The 17,340-nt window shown below is 35.4% G+C and overlaps 1 protein-coding gene across 4 annotated transcripts; it reads right to left on the bottom strand.

Annotated features, from left to right (window-relative positions):
* Positions 1 to 686: 686 nt before the first annotated feature.
* Positions 687 to 16,153, bottom strand: ABRAXAS1 (abraxas 1, BRCA1 A complex subunit). 4 transcript variants are annotated; one of them, XM_079153309.1, is made up of 9 exons: positions 16,016 to 16,147; positions 13,837 to 13,927; positions 10,890 to 10,926; positions 8,472 to 8,538; positions 6,623 to 6,816; positions 5,016 to 5,135; positions 4,712 to 4,796; positions 1,696 to 1,810; positions 687 to 1,308 (listed from the first exon to the last, which is right to left on the bottom strand). In XM_079153309.1, the coding sequence occupies exons 1-9, from the start codon at positions 16,100 to 16,102 to the stop codon at positions 875 to 877; spliced, it is 1,230 nt and encodes a 409-aa protein (XP_079009435.1). In that variant the 5' UTR covers positions 16,103 to 16,147; the 3' UTR covers positions 687 to 874. The 4 variants fall into 4 exon arrangements, with proteins under 4 accessions (XP_079009435.1, XP_079009436.1, XP_079009437.1 ...); XM_079153310.1 differs by lacking the exons at positions 8,472 to 8,538; positions 10,890 to 10,926 and having other exon boundaries at positions 16,016 to 16,153; XM_079153311.1 differs by lacking the exons at positions 6,623 to 6,816; positions 8,472 to 8,538.
* Positions 16,154 to 17,340: the final 1,187 nt, after the last annotated feature.

Here is a 17,340-nt window from a genome sequence, read left to right as displayed (position 1 = left end):
ATTCAGTATGATGTCCAGTGAGTTAAACATGGTGAAACCTTCATGTGGTGGAAAAGACATAAATACAACTGCATTTATGGTAAACACTTTCTTTTTTTTGGGTACAGGGATTGAACCCAGGGGTGCTTAACCACTGAGCCACATCTCCAGCCCTTTTTATATTTTATTTAGAGACAGGATCTTGCTAAGTTGCTTAGGCTGGCTTTGAACTTGGGAGCTTCTTTAAGCTGCTAGGATTAGAGGCGTGCACAATTGCCATAGCTGGCTTGCCACTTTTTTTTTTGGAGTGCTCACTATGTTGCGCAGGCCTACCCCAGCCTTTTGCGTAGGAAGTAGCTAAGACTACACATGTGTACCACCATGCCCAGCTTAATAATATACTTTGTATCATCACTTGAGTAAAATTTTAATGACAAAGTTTATATAAATTTTCATATAAACTTTATGCTTCTTCCCATGTTGTACACAGTCTCTCTCCCATTTCCAAGAGATGTACAAGTTTAAAAGAATGTCTTTTTAAAGCCATTCCCTCAACAGTTGTGAAAGCAAGGTGAAAGGTTTTGATTTTACAATAAAAGCATCTTGGGTTATGGGTGTAGCTCAGTGGTAGAGCACTTGCCTAGTATATGCAAAGCCCTAGGGTCAATCTCCAGGACCACAACATATAAATAAATAAGAGCATCTAATAATTTTGAAAGTACTTTATAAAATGAAATACAGAACTTATCTATGCAGTACTATAAAAAGATGAACATAGTAAAAACAAAGTACATTATCCATGTATTACTATGAATAGCTGAATATAATAAAAATAATAGAAACATTTGGCTTTACTCTACAACCAAATCAAAAGTCTTATTTTGGGTTAAAAGGATCAAAATGTGGGAGACTGTGGATATTCACCAGAACCCTTCATTTTCTCAATCTCTTCATCTGTTTCTGGGCTGCTGGCTGTGGATGCTTTTTCTTGGTTACTACTATCAGTACCTTTCTTAGATAGTTTGTGTTCTCTCTTTAGCAGCCGTGATTTCTTCATTTGCCATCTGTCCTCTATGTCTAAAGCTTTTCGCTTAGTCATTGGTGGTGTACTAGCTGGACTAGCTTCAGGAGTATGGGTATACTCTACCATTAAAGTCAGGTTGTTTACCACATCCAGATGGTGGTTGGTGTTACATCTACTTTTAGAAATATGCCTATTTGTCAAGGAGATAACACAAGAATGAAGAAATTCACAGTCTGGAAAAAAGGTCTGTAAAGCTTGACAAAGCAAAATGTTCTCCTGAGGGTCTTCTTGGACATTCTTCTCTCCTAAACAAAATAAAATAACAGGATCAACATTTTTTATTCCATAAAAATTCCATGTTCTTTTATAATTAGCTATTTGTCAGGAGAGTCAAAAAGATTTCAACAATTCTATCAAATTATCCAAAGTGAGAATAATGACATGTATAATTCCAAATATAATTCCTACTTATATGCTGTAATATTCTAGGAGAAAATTAAACTTAATATCAACAAATACAGCACATCTACTATTGTACCAGTTCCTTTATTGGTGAAATTCAAGAGTATTAATAAAATGATTGCTTTTAATCCCAAAGTGGACAAATTTATGATTTAGTGCAGTTGGTTCATCCATAATTCTAATCAGTGAGAAATGCAAGGAAAGTAGTGATGTGTTAACTTTTTACTTACGTGCTGCCTCAATCTGTGCTTGTTGCCTTTTTTTAATTTCTTGTTTTAATCTGTTGACATCCTTTATTAGTTTCTCCACTTCTCCCTCACTTTGTTCCACTTTTTTACATACACTCTGCAAAGTAAAATAATTTAACATAGGTAAAACTCCAAGTTATGAAATAAGTCTAGATTCACAATTAATTAATATAAAATTCTCAATATTTTAGTTTGCTATTTTCTGGAGGACTTTAACAAGGATTCTGTATGGTACTTTATAGGTTGTAAAATGCTTTTCAGATATAACTTCCCATTTAGAGATGGATTTATCATACAAATTATTTCCTTGGTAATAGAAATAAACTGGAATATTTAATTCACTTTGAAATAATTCTGAGATGCAAAGTTATTGCATATATTTAACATAAGAAATTGACAAATGAAACAAGGATGACTATTTCAATGTTATGAAAGCAAACAAAGTTTTTCATTCCCATAAGATAAACTACTTTTGAAAAGCAAACTGGTTGTGTCATGAATTTTAAAATTATGAATATCTCAATAACAACAAATATCTATCAAATATCACATTCATATTATATCAAACATAACTAGCTTCTAATTGTAAGGTAAAAGTTAAGCCAGTTTTAGTGGACACTTTTAGGATATCTACCCAGCATGATTTAAATAGTCAGAATATTCAATCAATGTAAATGTCCATTAACTGATGAATGGACAAAGAAATGTGGTTAATATATATGCAGTGGAACACTATTCATCCTTAAAAAAAGAATGAGTGGTACACACCTATATTCCAGCAACCCAGGAGGCTAAGGCAGGAGGACTGTAAGTTCGAAGCAAGCCTTGACAACTTGGCAAGACCCTGAGCAACTTAAGTGAAACCCTATCTCAAAATTAGAAAAAAAAAAAAAAAAAAGACTGGGGATGTAGCTCAGTGGTAGAGCACCCAGGGGTCCAATCCCCTGGTACCACAAGGAAAATAAAAAGAAGTTAGCTTATTTATTTCACTTAATGTCCTCCAGGCTTACTCATGTCACAAATGACAGAATTTCTTCTTTTTTTTTCCCCACTCCCAGAACTTTTTGAGACAGGGTTTTGCTAAGTTGCTGTGGCTGGCCTAAACTTGTGATCCTTCTGCTTCAGCCTCCTGAGTTGCTGGAATTATAGGAATGTACTACCATGCCCAGATAGCAAGTTCATTTCATAGGAACAGAGCAGAACTGTGGTTACCAAAGGCTGGAGGCTGGAGTGGTTGAAAGGGGGCAGAGAGATGTTGCAAAAGATATGTTAGTTTAAGAAATCTATTGTACAGGGCTGGGGATGTGGCTTGGTGGTAAGAGTAATTGTTTAGCATGCATGAGGCCCTGGATTCAATCCCTAGCACTATTTAAAAAAAAAAAAAAAAAAATCTATTGTACATCTTTTAGACTAGTTAATGACAGTATATTGTGTTCTTGAAAAATGTGGAGTGAACACTGTTTTCATCATGAAAATAATAATTACATGAGGCAATGCATTTGTTAATTAGATCAATTTCACTGTTCCACAATATGTATAAAAACAATGTTTTACATGATAATGTAATTTAAAAAAATATTTAGTTGTAGATGGATGCAATATTTTTATTTTATTTATTTATTTGGTGCTGAGGATTGAACCCAGTGCCTCACACATGTGAGGCAAGTGCTCTACCACTGAGCTACAACCCCAGCCCATAATATGATTTTATCTGTCAATTTAAGTTTTTAAAAAGTATACATACTGCATTAAAAATAAAGGATATGTAGCAAGTGAAAAATGTTTAATGATACAGGAAATTAAAAAAACTTATGAAACTAATTTTTGTTGCCATGATTGTCAACTACAAAGTGTGTATATATCAGGGGAGAAATGAGACTATGGCAAAGTGAAAACAGTTATGTTAAAATGAGATTCTGGGGCTGGGGCTGTAGCTCAGTGGCAGAATGCTTGCCTAGCATGTGTGAGGCACTGGGTTTGATCCTTAGCACCGCATAAAAATAAATAAAGGCATTCTGTCCATTTACAATTACAAAAAATTTTTTTTAAATGTAAGATTCTGAGTATTTCTATTTTCTAAAATTCCTGTTATTATTTATATTAAAAACTATGTAGTGGTATGTAACGTGTACTAACCCTTTTTCTCTTAAGTGTGCTCTATCAACAAGTACGGTGGCCATGGAAATATATTACGTAGATATTCAAGGGGAAGCACAGTTAAGGACATCATCAGCTTTGGATTGGGCATAAGCCACACTTTCCAAGTGCTGTTTCTAACTAGTGACTAAGCCCAGTGGGAGAATAGTGCAAGTCTATACCTGCAGAACAACTTTGTTCAATAAAGGATCCATGAGTCTAGTTGAACTTTCTTAGAAGGTTACTGCAATCTGAGGTTCTTCCTAACCAACTGTACTATCCCTTTCTCCTTTCTCACATTTTTGTAAAATTGCAGTCTGAAGGCTATTCTTGGTCATTCTTGATCCTTCTGCTTTATCTTTCACAAGCTCAATAAATCTCTTGCACTTCTATTCCCATCTTGATGCTACTTTTCAAAGCACCTGACATAAAGAGATCAACTGTAATGCTATGGTAGTTCCCTGTTACCAAATATTTGCGTCCCTCTTCATCCTGTAAAAGGATTATGTATCGCTGGCCATTGCGATGGTGTGGCAGTTTTGAGCTAAGTTTTAAGAACTGTTGTGAATTCCCAATATCTTTTGGGCTTTTTTCTTTTTGCTGCAAGAACATATCCCAAATGAGGGCTGCTGCTTTAGCCTAGATTCTGGAATGAAGGTAACATCTCAAAAACGAATGGCTACAGCTAAGATATAATGTGGGTAAGATTAGACTGTTGTTCACTACAAGATCACAATCTTTATGACTGGAGTAAAGGAATACAGTATAAATCTAAAGTCAGGTTATCCCTAAAAAATTTCACTCATCATCTTGATATGAATTCTAGAAGTGGTCTTTAAGTTCTTGATGCTAGTTAACTTACCTTTAATTCTTCTTGTAATGAAGCATACATTTCATTTATCTTGTGTACCTCCTTTAAAGATCCATCTTCTTTAAAAAATTCAGAGCTGTGAAAAATTACAATTTCCTCTGGTAAATATACATAACTTGTAAACAGACAAGTGGTAAGAGGAAATATGAAGACTGTAAAACACTTGAGTTTTCTTGAGTATTATATTCATTTTGTCAGTTTTCCTTTCATTTTTACTCTTCTGTTTGTGTAATAAAAATAATTTCAAAAAATAAGTAAGAGTAAGTTAAGTGGAAAAGCAGTTTAAGAATCTTACCTGTGTTTTTTTACTGCTCTTCTAAAACCAGTGGACATACAGGAACCTGATACAGTTTTATAACCCAGCTGTTCAGACATGCCCAGATTGGCAACCACTAATGGGACCCTATAAAAAAGTCTGATAAAATTTTTAAATGTTAATTTAAAATAAAGAGAAAGAATAGCAGGCACATACACAATAGACTACTTTACCTCCACAAGATTAAACAAACAAAACCCCCCATTCCTTACTACTTACAAAGACAGAATTTACTGATTTGAGCAACATGAAGCAACAAGTTTTTAAAAGTTATGAGATATACATGGTGCAAGAAATTTTTGTGAAAAAATAGTTTACCAGTCTCAGCCACTTAGCAGTATCCTAGCACAGAAAAATCAAGGGGAGCTGGACTTGGTGGCACAAGCTGGCCTGTAATCCCAGCAGCATGGGAAGCTGAGGCAAGATGATCACAGGTTTGAAGCCAGCCTCAGCAGCTTAGCAAGGTTCTAAGCAATCTAGTGAGACCTTGTCTCAAAATAAAAAATAAAAGGGCTGGGAATGTGGCTCAGTAGTTAAGTGTCCTTGTCTTTAATCCCTGGTACCAAAACAAACAAACAACAAAAGGGCTAGGGGGATATAGTTTAGTGATAGAGTACCCCTAGATTCAATCCCTTTACCCTAGTACCAATAAGGAAAGAAAGAAAGAGAGAGAGAGAGAAAGAGAGAAAGAGAGAAAGAAAGAAAGAAAGAAAATTTGGCTGGGAATATAGCTCACTTGGTAGAGTGTTTGCATAGCATGCATGAAGCCATGGGTTCAAACTCTAGCACAGCAATTTTAAAAAAAGGGCGGTATAAGTTGAGGAACCTTCATCGAAAATATGAAATCCTAAACATGAAACTTTCTACAGATGGGAAATTTCATACCTATCCTCATGTGACAGGTCCCAATCTACACATAGGGGCAATAAACATACTGTATAAAATCATCTTCAGTCTATATATAAAGTATAAATGAACTCTGTGTTTAGACTTGAGTCCCATTTCCTAGCTGTCTACAAGTATTTCAAAATCTGATACCTGTTAAGTCCCATCTGGTCCCAAGTATTTCAGATAACCTTAAGGTATTAAGTCTGAGATTTATCCTATCTTCCATGAACAATAAATTTTATCCTAACTGGTATTCTTTTAACCTAATTCTTATATGTTCAGTGAAAATATTTAGACAGTCAAGGGGAGTTCCTGTTAGATTCATTTTGGTAGACCATCAAAAACTACCTTGATTCTTTCTTTGCAGAGTTACAGAAAAGCTGCACAAGTACCCAGGCTTAAGTTTTACATTATATCCTAATTAACCAATACCTACAACAATTATTTTTCTACCTTACATAGTAAATAACAATGAATCTCAGTGCCAAAATACAAGTCATCATTCCACACTTGGTTTCTAATTTCCTGGTCTGACCTTCATTTTCTCATCTGTAATTAACAGATGGGTAAGATCATTTCAGAAAGTTGTTGTGACAATTTAATGCAACACTGTATGAAACTTGATAAATTGCCAAAGTACTATAAAAATATTAGATTTTTTTCCTATTAGCTTAAAACAGCCAGTGACTAACATTTACCCTTTTTGAGGTTTATATAAAGCATGTTCCAGCCGATGAGTAGAACAGCTTTCTGTTATTATACTTGGTGTTAACAGCAGAAAAACAAGTTCTTGGCTTGAAAGATGCTTCTGTAAGTTTTTGTGAAGCAGTCTCTCTCTAAATGTCATGATTTGATCTGAATGACGACGGAATTTGTACCAACCTATCACAGTCTGAAAAAAAATACAGAAAAAATTAAATGCATATCTTAATGGTTATTATTGTTATTGCATGTCTTAATATAATTTAGCAATAAAATTCAGTCTTAAAATGGACTTCTTTTTTGCAGTGAAACTAGGCTTTTAACCCAGAGCTTCACACATGTTAGGCAAGTGTTCTACCACTGAGCTACATGTCCCCATTCCTTTGTGTTCTAAGACATGGTTTTGCTAAGTTGCCCAAATTGGCCTCAAACTTATTATCCTCCTGCCTCAGTCTCCCTAGCAACTGGGATTATAGGCATGTACCCCTTGCCAGGTTTAAAATGGCTTTCTTAATAGTTAGATTTGGGGCACAAATAAACAAAGAATTCACTTAGTTACATGCTTTACCTTTGCAAAGTATGCAAACTGACTTATAATTTACTTTCTATTCAGTTAAAAGGTCACAGTTTTGATCAATGTAGATTAAAGGGAGAAAAGAATTCTTTACTTACTCTAGTCTATTAGGGCATGTGCTATATTGCCATCTTAATCTTCAGTAAAAAGACATGAAAAATATTAATGCCATTGTTTCACTTAATTAGCAGTCACTCCCCCAGAACAAGTTAGTTATCTATACTGATATTTAGTTTGTTAAATAAGCTTAGTTGGTCCCTTAGCTGTTACCTGAAATTTAAATGGGAATGAATATCACATAGCCCCAAAAGTTGGATTCAGGGTTACTAAAACCATGGAAAGTTTTATAAACTGTAACAAGCTAAACAAATGTGCTATTAGTATCACTAAGTCATTTTTAATCAGAAAAATAATTCTCATTTACTGAAAACTTAGTAATTGGAACAAAGGGAAAAATAACCACCTTAATTCATAGAAATCTGTGAGTTTCAACAACTAAAATTTAATTTGTACTTTTAAGCTGAAATTAAAATTGCTTGTTTTTTAAACCTAAAACATTTTTACAGGAATATTTTTTTAAATAGTCAAATGTAATTGTGAAAAAATTCCAAGCATTTTCAACTAAGGATGTTTTTTGAATGAAACTTTTCATCAGTCTATTTTTCTTCTCAAGTCAAAGATATAAAACTTTAAGGGGGAAAAAATTGTTAACTTGAGGAAATTTTATATTTGGGAAAAATAATCAATCATGATTGTTCAGCAACTTTTAACTGAACATCAAGAAAGCTGTAGAGAATTCAAATTAAGTGCTATACAAGAAACTGTCCCCGTGGTATAAAAAACAGTAACTGCAAAGCTGATGCACTGACAAGTGCCTGAAGTCACAGCTACGTGCAAAGCTGAATTTGGAGAATCACTTGGTCCAGGGATTTGAGGAAGACCCTGTCTCAAAAAAAAGCTAAATAAAATAACAAATGGATTAAGTCCTAGAATAAATCATATTGGGATGGGTGTGGTGGAAATATAGAAGAGAAAAAGGTCAGTGTTAATTATAGTAATCAAGGGAAGGATGAGAACAAAATCAATACTTTTAACAACTAGTTTTGTATTCAAAGCAACTTCTCTGAATTTCTGGGAAGAACAAGCCTTTTCTTATCTGCTTTTCTGGATACTATGAAGAAAAATATTGCTTAAAATTTCTGTCAAAGTCCTATGTTTTTAGGAGCTAAAAATAATGCAAATACCAAAAAGAAAAGGTAAACCAGGAATACCTTTTTGACACTTGAAAATATTTTCTTCAGTGCATGCTCATTTACTTCACCTGAAGAATTATAAAAGCTGTAAAAGTCACAAAGACATTTCAAATGAGCTAGAAATTTGATACTTTTATTAACATTTTAAATTTTATTTACTCTTACTCAAACTCCCAGCCAAAATCCATACCTACTTGCTTGTCACATGGAAGTCCTAAAGAAGGGAAAGTTCACAAATTAAGAGACTTAAAATGGTAGAAACATGAGGTCCATAAGCAGTGAAAAGGAAAAGGAGTAGAGAAATCTCAAGAGATAAGTCTGTATATCATATATTTTTTTAACCTAAAACAAACTATCCATTCAATACAAGTATTAGAAAGTAAGTTGAGCCAGATCATAATTAGTTTGGTTTTACTTATTAATTTTTTTACAGTATTGATATATATGAAAATGCATACTGAGTACTGAAGCACACTAACAAAAGGACAATTTATTGCTGATTTTGAAAGTGTTTTAAGGGGGCTGGAGTTGTGGCTCAGTGGTAGAGCACTTGCCTGGCATGTATGAGGCACTGGGTTCAAAACTTAGCACCACATATAAACAAATAAAAGATCCATTGACAACTAAAAATATATTTTAAAAAAGGTGTTTTAGGAGATGGTTGGGTTTTTGGGAGAGATGGGAGAAGTGAATAGCTTTTGGTTAAGTTCAGTCGTCTTTATGATGTAATTGGAATGTCAAGACAAAAGAAGAATCAGAGGATAATCTTAAAGGATTTAAAACGTTTGCTTCTGACTTTCTTTTCCTTCCTATGAGATTGCAAATATTTCCTTCCTTTTAGCACTGAGATCAACAATATTCTTTTCTGTGATGGTAAAATGTTATACAAAATCCTATGTAAATAATATTCATTATAGCAGGCTTTTACTGGGCAATTCCAAAGCATACACTGAAAATATTCAATACGTTTTTAACTTTTAAAGAGTTAAATTAAAAATTTTCCCATTAAAAACATTTTAATAAGCCAAACAGTGTGACGCATGCCTGTAATCCCAGCTACTCAGGAAGTTGAAGCAGGAGGCTCAAAGTTCAAGGCCAGCCTGACATCTTAGTGCGACATGGTATCAAGAAATAAAAAGGGCTGGGGATGATGGAGCCCAGTGGTAGAGCACTTGTCTAGCATGCATGACATCCTTGGTTTCATCCCCAGCAAAAAAAAAAAACAAAAAAAGAAAATAGAAGAAATCCTGATTCTTAGTTTTTGCCCAACATTTAACTAGTTCTTTGCCCATCATTAAATCTTGAACTATTTAAGCCTCTTTGTGTTTAAATGAAAATGACATGTGTAAAACCTTCTGAGGAACAAAAATTCAAGTGGCTATCCTATGCCCCTTTCCCTTAATCTTGATAGCTGCAAAAAGGCTCAGGCATTACTGGATTAGATGGTATCTTCAGCTTAGTTGGTCTGATTATTAATAGAGTTGCCAAAAGATACTGAATCACTTTTCACTCTCTTAAGTCCTTCGCTGATCCAGAGGGTTCCTCAAGGAAGTCCTTTTTGAGTCTCCACTAAGAATTCCTCACTTAATCTAATAGATATTTTTGTATGTCTATTGTATGTTAAAGCACTTCGTAAGACAATGTTTTCAAGTACATCAGTTAAGACCACACTTAGCCTTTTTTTCCCCCATCCTCCTGGCATAGATCTTTCTTACCTTAACCATGGACTCCCCTGTAAATTTTACACAGTCTTAGAGATATGTATGTAGACAGTATGACTGTAAAATAATAATGCTTCTTCTCATGTGGTTTATGTAAATCATAAAGCTACTTCATTAAAATTATGGTTACTTGTGTTTTCTTTGGGAAAATTCATTTATTTTTGTACTTTTATTTGTGTATGTTATAATTCAATAAGTTCTTTTAAAAATACAGTATGTTAGAGCTAATGGTCCTATTACTATCTGTAGGACTAAAAGCACAAGCTTTCAGCCCTAAAAAAGCAACAGGAAACAGGTTAGATAATATATATATATAACATTTAAAAAGATTAATGAGGAAACAGTTGCTAAAATAAAACTAGAATCAAAGGGTTAAAAAAAAAAGGGCTGCTAGGAGAACATGCCATTCAGTGAGCTTATAATATGCAATGAAATTGCAATAAGGTGACTGGGTGTGAGATGGAAAAGCCATCATCAAGGTAAATTGGTACTTGCAACAGGCAGCAGAGACCAGCTAAGCCAGTAATGTAACAGAGAAAGAACTATGAACATGGTTGACAATGCACAATTGAATTTGAGGTATTAAAACAACATCAAAACCTTCATAGTATAATTGGTAACTAAGATACTTCATTAGTTTTAAAAATTATTTCACTTGCAGAGAATTAACTTTTGCAATGTATAGTTTGGTTGCTCTACTAATACTATTACTCACCTAAAAAGCCGGTAGCATGGAATATATTTCTGAATGTCTAGGGGAAAAAAGGGATTAATAAATGGGTTGTATAATGAGGGAAATCCAAATTACATTAACACTTGGAATGAAACATATAGCAAGATATGATACTCTTAGCACAATTATACCAAATTTGTGGTTATGATTAGATTAATTAGATAATCATTTAAATAACATACCAGCATTTACTTTATGCCAGGAAGTACTTTAATATCATTTAATCTGCACAAGACAGATGCCATCATTCTTCCCTTTTCAAAGATGATGGAATAGGCTGAGCATGGTGGTACACACCTGTATTCCCAGCAACTTGGGAGGCTGAGGTAGGAAGGTTGCAAATTTGAGACCTGCCTCAGCAACTTACTGAGATCCTGTTTCAAAATTAAAAAAAAAAAAAAAAAAAAAGACTGGGTGGGGTAGGATATGGGGAGATAATAGTGATGAAACACCCCTGGGTTCAATCCCCAGTACAAAAAAAAAAAAAAGAAAAAGAAAAAGAAGAGAGAGAGAGAGAGAGATGAAGTGGTTCCTCCAGTAAGTGATAGAGCCAAACTTCAAACCTAGAGTTTCCCTGGGAACCACAATGCTATATTCCCTCAAATAATGGTTTAATAACTGCAGTACAAAAGCTAAGTTCAAAGTTGCACTATTTTCATTGAGTACTAAAAAGGTTATGCTCTAAATTTACCCAATTGTTAGAAATATCTGTATAAAAGAAATATCTTTTTTAAGTAGTTATTTCATAAAGGTTTTGTCCATGTTAGCTACAAACTAAAGAAAACATAAACAAATCCCAGTATCTTTTAAGAAGCAAATCTTATTGTCAATAGCAATGTTAAACTAAGAAGGAAAAGTGAATATTCTCTAGACATTTCTCTTCTAGCAAATTTATGTTACGTTTAGATAAATTCCTGTTTGCAAAAACACTAAACAGAACCAATCTGTAACTGATAACTGGTAAAATGTGCTCTAGTGTACAGACAAGATAAAGTAAAAATGATAAGAGCTCAGGGACCAATGTAAGGTCAGTAATTTGTTCATCTTGGATTTTAATCGATTCTCCATCTGTATTAAAGTAATCTAACATTGTAAAATAATTTGACCAAATACCTTCAAGCTTAGCAAAATACCTATATGCACAGTATAGTTGCTCAAGAAATGTTTGCTTAATTAAATTTTTCTAAATACATTATTCTTTGTTTGGCATTCTAATTCCAATTAGGGGAAAAATGCTCAAAGACCTTGCTTTTAAAGCTCCAAGTGTCTGAATAGAAAAACAAAACAAAACAACAACAACGACAAAGTTAAATTACAAACTGCTTGGGCTGGTGGTGTAGCTCAGTGGGAAATGTATGCTTAGTATGCCTGAGGTTCAATCCCCAGCACCAAACAAAAAAACTACCTGTCTAAACATGTGTATAGCATATGACAAAAGGCCTTTTCTTTTTAAATGTTATACAAATCAATTAAAATAGCATAGTCCAATAGAAATATAGTCAAAGAATGGAACAGGTCTGTGCTTTTCAAAAGCCAAAAAAAATGAGTACAAAACAGGAATACTTAACCTCTTTTGTACTCTCCAGGTCTTGGGTTCCATCTTCAGCAACACACATACATACATATACATACACACACACACACACACACATACACTAAAAAGGCAAAAGCAAACTTTTAAAAAATTTATCAAATTGGCAAAGATTAAAAGATCTTATAATAGTACTTATAATAGTACTGTGGAGGAATCTAAAATGTGGTAAAATTTCCCAAGTACTATTAGCTAGCCTACTCTACCTGTATGAATTTAGTTTTCAGAGAGACAAGGGCACAAAGATATATATACTAAAATATTCACTGTAATATTGTTTGTATTAATAAAACAGAAACTTATTCATAGCTGGTTAAAAAGTTATGCTCCATCCACACAATGAGATAGTTATAGCCATTAGGAAGAATGAAGAGTCACACAAGGCAAATTATTTTAGCTTGCCAAGCAGTCCAGCTGAGGTAGGAGGATGACTGAAGTCCAGGAGTTTGAGGCCAGAGCAAAACCCTCATTTAATAAAAAAAAAAAAAAATTGTTACCCTGTAACATCACAATAACATCTAGGGATTGATAATAAAAAGTCAAATGTTTATGTACAAGAATATTCACTGTAGTGTAATCTATAATGAAAAATAGAAACAGCTGATTATAATTTATTTAAAGGACTGCTTAAATCACAGGTCATGGTGGAATATACTGCAGTTATGAAAAATGATATAGAGATTATATCATGACAAAATGTCATAATGCTAAACTTCTTATAAAATACAACATTATTTTGTTTTAAAAAAGAAATATGTGTGTGTGTGTGTATATATATATATATACACATATATATCTCCTGCTGGGTACAGTGGCGCATGCCTATAATCCTAGCAGCATGGAGGCTGAAACAGGAGGACTGCAAGTTCAAAGGCAGTCTAAGCAACTTAGTGAGGCCCTAAGTAACTTAGCAAGACCCTATCTCAAAATAAAAAGGGCTGGGGACTTAGCTCAGTGATTAAGCTCCCCTGGGTTCAATACCCAGTAACCTAACCAAAAAAAAAAAGTGTGTGTATATGTGTGTGTGTATCCTTATTAAAAACTGATATGTTAGGTAATCAGAAGACTTCCAAATATTTTAAAGCTCCCTTTTCTTTTTTCCCCAAAAGAACAGCTGACAACAGCTTTTTCTTACTAGTTTCTCTGCAGCATATTTATCTGCTTCCTATATTTCACACCGTTTCAGTCAATGGCTATAATTTTAATTGAAAATAAGTGCTATGTATTTTTTAAATTCTGCTTTTAAAAAAGCAGTATATTTTTGAACAACTTAAAAATAATTAACTTATGCTTATCCCTTTCAACATAAACTATCAAAAATAGAAATAAATAACTCACCAATTGTATAAACAACTTCAACATCATCCATTTGGGAGTCAGTAATGCTGTTCTTGGCTTCACCTTTCACTTCCCCAAGGAGAAAACCTTCCTGTAAGAATAAAAAGAAGCAGTATATGGAATACCCTGATAGAATTACTGCCCAGTCTCTTAACTAATTCATATTTCCAAGTACTTTACAATGTATATATGTGTATACTACTAGCTGGGGGACACAAAAACCTAAGGTGGGGGGGGCTGAGGTTGTGGCTTAGTGGTAATATGCTTGCCTAGCACATGTGAAGCACTGGTTTTGAGCCTCAGCACCACATAAAAATAAATAAGGTATTGTGTTAAAAAAGAAAAAAAATCTAAGGTGCTTCCAATGTAATTGTAAAACATGAGCAGTTAAATAACTAGAAGAAAAAATGAGAACAGATTATAAATAACAGTCATTTTATAAAGGGGAAAGAGATTAACAGCCTAAAATAAGTGGAGAAGGCCCTGTGGATAAGGTGAGAATGGAGTTGACTTCAAAGGACTCAGTGATAATTTGTGTAGACAGAACTTGAAGCACTTAGCACACCTGAAAGCATAAAGGGCTTAAAGCCAGAAGTGAACACACAATATCTGAGGAACTAGTAGAACAGTTTGCCTTGGAACAGAAGAACTTAGGGTAGAGCCAATAATAAAACATTCCATATGACTAGCCAGGAGTCTGGATTTAACAAGTGCTTCTAGGAGTCAGTGGAGGTTTCTAAACTATGACACAATGAACAGTGTTTTCAGGTGTAAATTGTGCAAAATGGGGAAAAAATGTACAAAACCTGAAAGATTAAAGATTTGGAATTCAATTTGAGTCTGCTTTCTAAAAGGAGTCCTGTAAGTCTGATGCAGTATATCACCACAGTAGTGGTCAATTTGTTGTAGTTCAGAGTATTCAATTATTCCTTGGTGCACTTAAAGACCAAGTGTGGCCAGGCAGGGTGGTAGACTCCTGTAATCCCAGCAGTTCTGGAAGTAAATAGGAGAATCTCAGATTCAGGCCAGACTGAACAATTTAGTGAGGCTGTAGGCAACTTAAGTGAGATACCCTCTCAAAAAAATAAAAAGGAGTGGGGATGTAGCACAGTGGTAAAGCAGCCCTGAGTTCAAACCCCCGTACCAAAATATAGACCCAGTGTGGTTTGTTAATTAAATTTTATCTTTTTAAAAACTAGTTAATAATTTGTAATAATAATGCCCACCCATTTTATCAAAGGAGAAAAAGCACTAAAGGAATGTTTCTACAATGTCTTTACTTGAATCAAGGTTAAAAAAAAAAAAAAAAAAAAAAAAAAACCAGAACTCCAGTGTTCTTGACTTCAGTACTTCCAAAGACAAACCAAGAAATGTGCAGTAGGGACAACTCAAGTTCAACTATCAAAAAAAAAAAAAAAACCACCATTTAAAGAATTTAGTTAAAAGACCTGAAAAACCACTATCTGATAAGAAGGTATAGTAATTTACAAGAATTTTACTGTGAAATGTTTAATACGTTTTTAGAAAATAGGCACTGTACTTTTAAAAACGTCACTTAATTTCATCCAGAGGTTTTGAAGCTAGGCAAAACGTTTAAATATTTAACATGTGGAGGCAAATTTATGGTTAAATTATAACCGATACTATCAGAAAAGTAAATGCTGCCTTATAATTTTAAGAAACTTGATGGCAGTGCAAACAAATCAGATATCTGATACATCAAACTAAGGTTTTATCATTCACTAGGATTTGCCGAAAAGCAAATGCAACACCTATTTTCACTCCCTCTCCGTCCTACTATATCAACACACACCGGCTGGCCGGCGTGAAAAAGTCCACGGCTGTCTTGCAATCAACCATGGGCAGTCAGGCGAAACGGAAAGTTAACCCGCAGCCTCCCCGGCGGTAGCGGAGGACACGAGATGAACTTTATCCGTTTGAGCCCAAGTTTGGTCAGGAAAAAAGGGAGACTGATGAACGAAATGGGGCGCGTGGGGCTCTCGGGCCGGGCAAGCGCAGCAGAGGTTAGGCCAGGGAGGGCTACTCTGGGGAAAGGCTCGTCGGGCAGGGGCACCTCCTGAACCGCGAGGGAAGAGGCGGCCCGGCGGCGTCTGGAGAGCCGGTGGGCGGGGATCCAACCACAGCGCGGTAAGGGAGGGAGGCTGCGCGCCCGGCTCACCGTGTCCGAGTCGGTGTTGAGGTGCTGGAAGGAGAGCGCGCCAAGCACAAAGCCGGAGAGCACGGCCGACGTGCTCTCACCCTCCATACTGCTGCCGCCGTCGCAGCGCTGCCGAGACGACCCGCACGGGGGGCGGGGCGCGGACTCGGACGCGGCGCGGCGGCGAGGGCGGGGACGAGGGGGCGGGGACGGGGACGAGGGGCGGGGCCGGGAGCCCGCGCGCGGGCCTACTTATACTCCGCTGGGGGAGGCGCGCCCTCTATTGGTTAGGCGGCTGTTGCGGGGTACCTCCTTGGTGTATGCTGGCAACTTCGCGCAGCTGTCTGCTACGTAGGGGCACCCCTGCAGAGGCCGCGAGCAGGTTTCAGTGGCCAGCTGCTGCACCGCGAAACGTGGCATATATGCAAAACCATGAAAATGAACAGTGTCGACAGGCTCAAGAGAAATAATGGTTACAAGAATAAGAATTGCGTAGCAACATTATAATAGCACGATGTGATGTGCTAACCTCTATGGTGTGAAAACCTCTATAGTTTTCAAACTACATTACACTGCACTTCGCCTGTTGAAACCTCTGTAGTTTTCAAATTACATTGTACTGTATTTCACCTATTGAAACTCCTAGAATAACTAATAACCATTTCTGGGATTGTTGATTCTAGAATGTTCCAATTATTTCATATGGAGCTGTCTTTATGTTTGGTGTGGTTCTTTGGTTTATTTGTTTGCTTACTTGATAAGTATGATCATACTGTGCTGTTTCATTTGATATAAATGGTAAAGAAGGTGGGAAAACCAGGGCTTGAAAAATATATTTTACACACCCATGTGTATATACATAGATATGAAAATTATAGTTTTTTAATGACTGCAAGCTGGCAAAATATCGGACTACCAGACTGAATTAGTATTGTACATTTCTAAGTTTTGTTGTGCTACAGCCTTGTTTAGCTGAGTAACTGAAAGATGATATATTCCATAAAATTAAATTTCTTGCCTCTGTTTCAGCAGAGTCACAGTTGATAGAAAAAAGATTTCGACACATTTGTGTTTTGTGGGCACTAATGCCATAAAGGATTAAAAGATAAAATAAAACCTATTGCAAAATATGAAATAAGTCCCATAAAATATGGTCAAATGATGTTTTTGTTTTTTCAGTATTGGGGATTAAATTCAAGGCCTTCCACATGCTAGGCAGTGCTCTACCACTGGGCTAGCTCCCAAGCCCTTTTAAACTTATTTTTAAATTTTGAGACAGGGTCTCACTAAGTTGCCTAGTTGACCTCAAACTTGTGACCCTCCTGTCTCAGCTGCCATACTGGCTG

This window comes from Sciurus vulgaris (genome assembly GCF_902686455.1).
Source record: "Sciurus vulgaris genome assembly, chromosome: 9".
In the NCBI taxonomy this organism is placed as follows: domain Eukaryota; kingdom Metazoa; phylum Chordata; class Mammalia; order Rodentia; family Sciuridae; genus Sciurus; species Sciurus vulgaris.
Note: the sequence above shows the minus strand (reverse complement) of the source record. Positions and strands in the feature narration are given on the sequence as shown.

Excerpts from the sequence above, each read along its gene's own strand:
- ABRAXAS1 (XM_079153309.1), bottom strand. The coding sequence starts at position 16,102 with ATGGAGGGTGAGAGCACGTCGGCCGTGCTCTCCGGCTTTGTGCTTGGC. Across the intron at positions 1,811-4,711 it reads CATTACAAGAAGAATTAAAG|AGTGTATGTAAAAAAGTGGA; the intron begins GTAAGTTAACTA and ends TTTACTTTGCAG. Across the intron at positions 1,309-1,695 it reads AGCACAGATTGAGGCAGCAC|GAGAGAAGAATGTCCAAGAA; the intron begins GTAAGTAAAAAG and ends TATTTTGTTTAG.